At 46.1% G+C, this 6,411-nt stretch overlaps 1 protein-coding gene across 1 annotated transcript in view; it reads right to left on the minus strand.

Moving 5' to 3' along the window:
- Positions 1–5,405, minus strand: part of PAPPA (pappalysin 1) — a 327,700-nt gene extending 322,295 nt beyond the window's left edge. Inside the window, exon 1 of the mRNA XM_040322751.1 lies at positions 4,973–5,405. Within this exon, the coding sequence (XP_040178685.1) occupies positions 4,973–5,351 (379 nt within the window). The 5' untranslated portion in view covers positions 5,352–5,405. The remainder of the gene's footprint in view (positions 1–4,972) is intronic.
- Between the last annotated feature and the right edge of the window lie 1,006 nt (positions 5,406–6,411).

Consider the following 6,411-nt stretch of genomic DNA (forward strand, 5'->3'; position numbering starts at 1 on the left):
TTCCAATGGGGACACCTGTTCCTGGTGACAACTAAGAGAGTATTTTCCTTACATTGGAGGTATTTTTCTCACTTCCTGTTGGGTTTAGAGGACAGGCAGTGAAGGGGAACTTTTCAAAGGGGACACCTGTTCTTGGTGACAACTAAAAGTATTTTCCTTACATTGGAGGTATTTTTCTCACTTCCTGTTGTGTCTAGAGGACAGGAAGTGAAGGGAAATCTTTCAATGGGGACACCTATTCCCGATGACAACTGAGAGAGTATTTTCCTTACATTGGAGGGATTTTCTGTCACTTTCTTCTGAGTATAGAGGACCGGAAGGCAAGGGAAATGTTTCAATGGAGACACCCAGGGCCATCTTAATAGTATCATGGGCAATGCCCTGGGGTGCCCATGCATTAAGACAGCCCTGGGGACACCTATTGCCAATGACAACTAAGAGAGTATTTTCCTTACATTGGAGGTATTTTTCTCACTTCCTGTTGAGTCTAAAGGACCGGAAGTAAAGAGAAATCTTTTAATGGGGACACCTATTCCTGGTGACAACTAAGAGAGTATTTCCTTTAGGTGGTTTCTCTCACTTCCTGTTGAGTCTAGAGGACAGGAAGTCAAGGGAAATCTTTCAACGGGGACACCTATTCCCAATGACAACTAAGAGAGTATTTTCCTTACATTGGAGGTATTTTTCTCACTTCCTGTTGAGTCTTAAGGACCGGAAGTGAAGAGAAATCTTTTAATGGGGACACCTATTCCTGGTGACAACTAAGAGAGTATTTTCTTTAGGTGGTTTCTCTCACTTCCTGTTGAGTCTAGAGGACAGGATGTCAAGGGAAATCTTTCAATGGGGACACCTATTCCCAATGACAACTAAGAGAGTATTTTCCTTACATTGGAGGTATTTTTCTCACTTCCTGTTGAGTCTAAAGGACAGGAAGTGAAGAGAAATATTTTAATGGGGACACCTATTCCTGGTGACAACTAAGAGAGTATTTTCCTTGGGTATTTCCTCTCACTTCCTGTTAAAACGAGAGGACAGGAAGTCAAGGGAAATCTTTCAATGGGGACACCTATTCCCAATGACAACTAAGAGAGTATTTTCCTTACATTGGAGGTATTTTTCTCACATCCTGTTGAGTCTAAAGGTCAGGAAGCAAAGGGAAATCTTTCAATGGAGACACCTGTTCCTGGTGACAACTAAGAGACAATTTTCCTTCATTGGAGATATTCTAGTTGGGATTTAAACCAAAGACCCCAGTACTGCAATGCAGGGGCTCACAAGTTGACCCAAATGCGTCCTAAATCCAAAGTCACCCAGTTATCTCTGCCCAAACATGTCCTGAATTGTCCCAAATGCATCTTAAATCCAAAGTTGCCATGTAGCTCTGCCCAAACATGCCAATCACCCAACAAATTAGTAGTAGTAGAATAGTAGCCTCCCAGCCAGAGATGACTAACCTTCAAATACTGCAAAGGGTATCTGTCCTTCTTCCTCCAACTGGAGCACTAGAATTGACCCAAATGCATTCTAAATCCAAAAGTCACCCAGGTATCTCTGCCCAAATATGCCAACCACTCAAAAAAATAGTAGTAGTAGAATAGTAGCCTCCCATCCAAAGATGACTAACCTGCAAGGGACATCTGCCCTCCTTCCTCCCACAGAAGCTCCAGAATTGACCCAAATGTGTCCTGCATCCAACGTCACCCAGGTATCTGCCCAAACATGTCTCAAATTGTTCCAAATGCATCCTAATTCCAAAGTTGCCCCGTTGCTCTGCCCAAACATGCCAACCACCCAAAAAAGTAGTAGTAGTAGAATAGTAGCCTCCCAGTCAGGAGTGACTAACCTGCAAGGGACATTTGCCCTCCTTCCTTCAACAGGAGCTTCAGAATTGACCCAAATGTCCTAAATCCAAAGTCACCCATTTATCTCTGCCCAAAAATTACCCACCTACCAAAAAGAGTAGTAGTAGTAGTAATAGTATAGTAGTAGTAGTAGTAGTAGGATGATAGCATGGTAGTCTGAGGTGACTAACCCGTAAGCGGTATCTGCCCTCCTTCCTTATACAGGAACTCCAGAATTGACCCAAATCCATCCTAAATCCAAACTTTGCCCAAATATGCCAACCACCCAAAAAAGTAGTAGTAGTAGAAGAATACTAGCTTCCCAGCCAGAGATGACTAACCTGAAAGTGCTGCAAGGAGCATCCTTCCTCCTTCCTCCAACAGGAGCTCCAGAATGGACCCAAATGCATTCTAAATCCAAAAGCCTCCCGGGTATCTCTGCCCAAACATGCCAACCACCAAAAAAAGTAGTAATAGTAGAGTAGTAGCCTCCCAGCCAGAGACGATTAACCTTAAAATGCTGCAAGAGGATCTGTCCTCCTTCCTCCAACAGGACCACCAGAATTAACCCAAATGCGTCCTAAATCCAAAGTCACCCAGGTATCCATGCCCAAACACGACCCGAATGCCTCCTAAATACAAATTTGCCCTCTAACTCTGCCCAAACATACCAGTAGCCTTCCAGCCAGAGATGACTAACCTGCAAGGGGGATCTGTCCTCCTTCCTCCAACAGGACCACCATAATTGACCCAAATTCATTCTAAATCCAAATTCATTCACGTATCTCTGCCCAAACACGTCCCGAATGCCTCCTAAATCCAAAGTTGCCCTATAGCCCTGCCCAGTGCCCAAACATACCAGCGACCCAGAGACGATTAACCTGAAAATGCTGCAAGGGGGGGGGGGGTGTTCTACTTTTAACAGAAGCTTCAAAATTTACACAAATGTGTCCTAAATAGAAAGCCACCCAGGTAGCTCTGCCCAAACATGCCAACACATAAAGTAGTAGTAGTAGTAGTAATAGAATAGTAGCCTCTCAGAGATGATTAACCTGAAAATTCTGCAAGGGGGATCTGTCCTCTTTCCTCCAACAGGAGCTCCAGAATTAACCCAAATGCATCCTAAATCCAAAGTCATTCAAGTATCTCTGCCCAAACACGTCCCGAATGCATCCTAAATCCAAAGTTGCTCTATAGCTCTGCCCACACATACCAGCCACCCAAAATAGTAGTAGTAGTAGAATAGTAGCCTCTCAGCCAGAGATGACTAACCTGCAAGGGGGATCTGTCCTCCTTCCTCCAACAGGACCACCAGAATTGACCCAAATTCATTCTAAATCCAAAGTCATTCAAGTATCTCTGCCTAAACACATCCCGAATGCATCCTACATCCAAAGTTGCCCTATAGCTCTGCCCAAACATACCAGCCACCCAAAATAGTAGTAATAATAGATTAGTAGCTTCCCAGCCAAAGATAACTAACCTGCAAGTGGCATCTGCCCTACTTCCTCCAACAGGAGCTTCGGAATTGACCCCAATGTGTCCTAAATCGAAAGCCACTCAGGTAGCTCTGCCCAAACATGCCAACCACTAAGAAAAAAGTAGTTGTAGTAGTAGAATAGTAGTTTCCCAGAGATGATTAACCTGAAAATGCTGCAAGGGGGATCTGTCCTCTTTCCTCCAACAGGAGCTTCAAAATTAACCCAAATGCATCCTGAATCCAAAGTCATTCAAGTATCTCTGCCCAAACACGTCCCAAATGCATCCTACAACCAAAGTTGCCCTAAAACTCTGCCCAAACATACCAACCACCCAAAATAGTAGTAGTAATAGAATAGTAGCCTCCCAGCCTGAGACGAATAGCCTGAAAATGCTGCAAGGGGGATCTGTCCTCCTTCCTCCAAAAGAAGTTTCAAAATTTACCCAAATGTGTCCTAAATAGAAAGCCACCCAAGTAGATCTGCCCAAACATGCCAACCACCAAAAAAAGTAGTAGTAGTAGTAGTAGTAGTAGTAGTAGTAGTAGCTTCCCAGAGACAATTAACCTGAAATGCTGCAAGGGGGAGCTGTCCTCTTTCCCCACAACAGGAGCTCCAGAATTGACCCAAATGCATCCTAAATCCAAAGTCATTCAAGTATCTCTGCCCAAACATGTCCCGAATGCATCCTACATCCAAAGTTGCCCTATAGCTCTGCCCAAACATACCAGCCAACCAAAATAGTAGTAGTAGTAATAGAATAGTAGCCTCCCAGCCAGAGACGATTAACCTGAAAAAAGGGGGATCTGTCCTCCTGACTTTGGAATGACAGGAGCTTCACAATTGACCCAAATGTGTCTTAAATAGAATGCCACCCAGGTAGCTCTGCCCAAACATGCCAACCACCACATAAAGTAGTAGAATAGTAGCCTCCTAGAGACAATTAGCCTTAAAATGCTGCAAGGGGGATCTTTTTTCCTTCCTCCAACAAGACCACCAGAATTGATCCAAAAGCATCCTAAATCCAAAGTCACCCAGGTATCCATGCCCAAACATGTCCCGAATGCCTCCTAAATACAAAGTTGCCCTTTAACTCTGCCCAAACATACCAGCCACCCAAAATTGTAGTAGTAGTAGAATAGTAGCCTTCCAGCTAGAGATGACTAACCTTTCCTCCAACAGGAGCTTCAAAATTGACCCAAATGTGTCTTAAATAGAAAGCCACCCAGGTAGCTCTGCCCAAACATGCCAACCACCACATAAAGTAGAAGTAGAATAGTAGCCTCCTAGAGACGATTAGCCTTAAAATGCTGCAAGGGGGATCTGTTTTCCTTCCTCCAACAAGACCACCAGAATTGATCCAAAAGCATCCTAAATCCAAAGTCACCCAGGTATCCCTGCCCAAACTTGCCAACCCACCAACTCACCAAAATAAATAAATAAATAAATAAATAAATAAATAGTAGTAGAATAGTAGCCTCCTAGAGACGATTAGCCTTAAAATGCTGCAAGGGGGGTCTGTTTTCCTTCCTCCAACAAGACCACCAGAATTGATCCAAAAGCATCCTAAATCCAAAGTCACCCAGGTATCTCTGCCCAAACTTGCCAACCCACCACAATAAATAAATAGTAGTAGAATGGTAGCCTCCTTACCTGCAATGACTGCGGGGGACATCTGTCCTCCTTCGGCTCTGAGCCAAACTTCTAAGGTGAAGGTGTCCCTGGGCAGCTCGGTGCCGCCGGTGGCATTCAGCCTCAGCTGGTCCCCCCGTCCGGTAAAATAGAGGGCAGCCCCCGGCGCTTGGGGGCTAGCCTCCCGCTGGTGGCTCCTCAGGTGTCCGCCGGCGGAGCGGCGCCCCCGGGCTAAGCTGGTGGCGCAGGAGCCCTCCTGGGCACTGCGGAGGCTGCGACCCTTCCGCACCGTCCTCCGGGCACGCTGGAGGCTCTCGTCCATGCCGCACTTGGTGGCACCGCCGGCCAGGGCTGCGGAGAGGAGCCCGACAGCAGGCAGCAGCCAACGCAACAGCAGCATCTCCGGCAGCGGTCCCCCCCCTGCTGCCCTGGAGTATCTCCCGATCGGCCAGCTTTAGGCTCTCCTTCCTTTTTTTTTTTTTTTTTGGGGGGGGGGGGGGTGAGTTTGGGGGGGGGGGGCACTTGACTTTTTTTTTTTTTCTTTTCTTGATCAGTTGGGTCTCTTCATCCAATATTTGGACCAATTTCCCTTTTCTTTATTTTTGTAAATACAAAAGAAACTTAAAAGAGAAAAAAAATATATCCACTTCAAGCCAATCTCCCCATTTAAAGGATCATTTGCACGGACCCCCCACCCCCCCACCCCAACCACCCACCCTGACCCCCCACCCTTCTTTTTTTTCTCTCTCCTCTCTCTTAAAGGATGCTCAAGCTAAACATTTTTTTTTTTTTTTTTTTTTAGCCTTCTTTATAACAGAAGCTTGAAGCCCACACTGTCCCCTTAGCCCCCTCCTCTCTCCTCCCTTTACAAAATGAAAAGAGAAGCCCCCCTCCTAGGACGAGTAAACACGAATATGCTAATGGACTCCAGGGCAGCTCCACCTTCCCATTCCAACACCCCCCCCCTTTTTTTTTTTTTACTGAATGATTCCAATTACACTGCTTGATCAATCAAGGATCCAAAGGTGGGGGGTGCACAGGAGGAGGAGGGATGCCTAGGCTTTGGGCAAAGTCACTTCTCTCTGGCTACTTTGTTACACATGCCACCCATTCAGGTGAAGGAAGGGGGTGCCTTGTGCCCTTTGCCCACCACTTTTCCCATCCCTTGCCAGGTCCTCTGCTTTTCTCCCCCCTCCACCTCCCTGGTGAAGAGGAGCAGCTCCTACTCCAAAGATCCTGCTCTTCATGCCCCCCTCCAGCTGTTGGAATCCAGGTTTTTTTTTGTGGAAAGTTCTAAATTGTTGCCCTATTTCTCCTGTGATTTTTTCAGGTCCTGTAAAGTTCTCCCCACCAGCAGCACCAGCACCCCGCCGCTAGGAACTAGCACCCCTCTTCTAGGTTACTGGGGCGCAGCTAATCCAGAAGCTGAGCTTCTTCTACCTTAATTCTTTTCTACTCTT

Source organism: Rana temporaria, chromosome 9 (assembly GCF_905171775.1).
Source record: "Rana temporaria chromosome 9, aRanTem1.1, whole genome shotgun sequence".
NCBI classification, from domain to species: domain Eukaryota; kingdom Metazoa; phylum Chordata; class Amphibia; order Anura; family Ranidae; genus Rana; species Rana temporaria.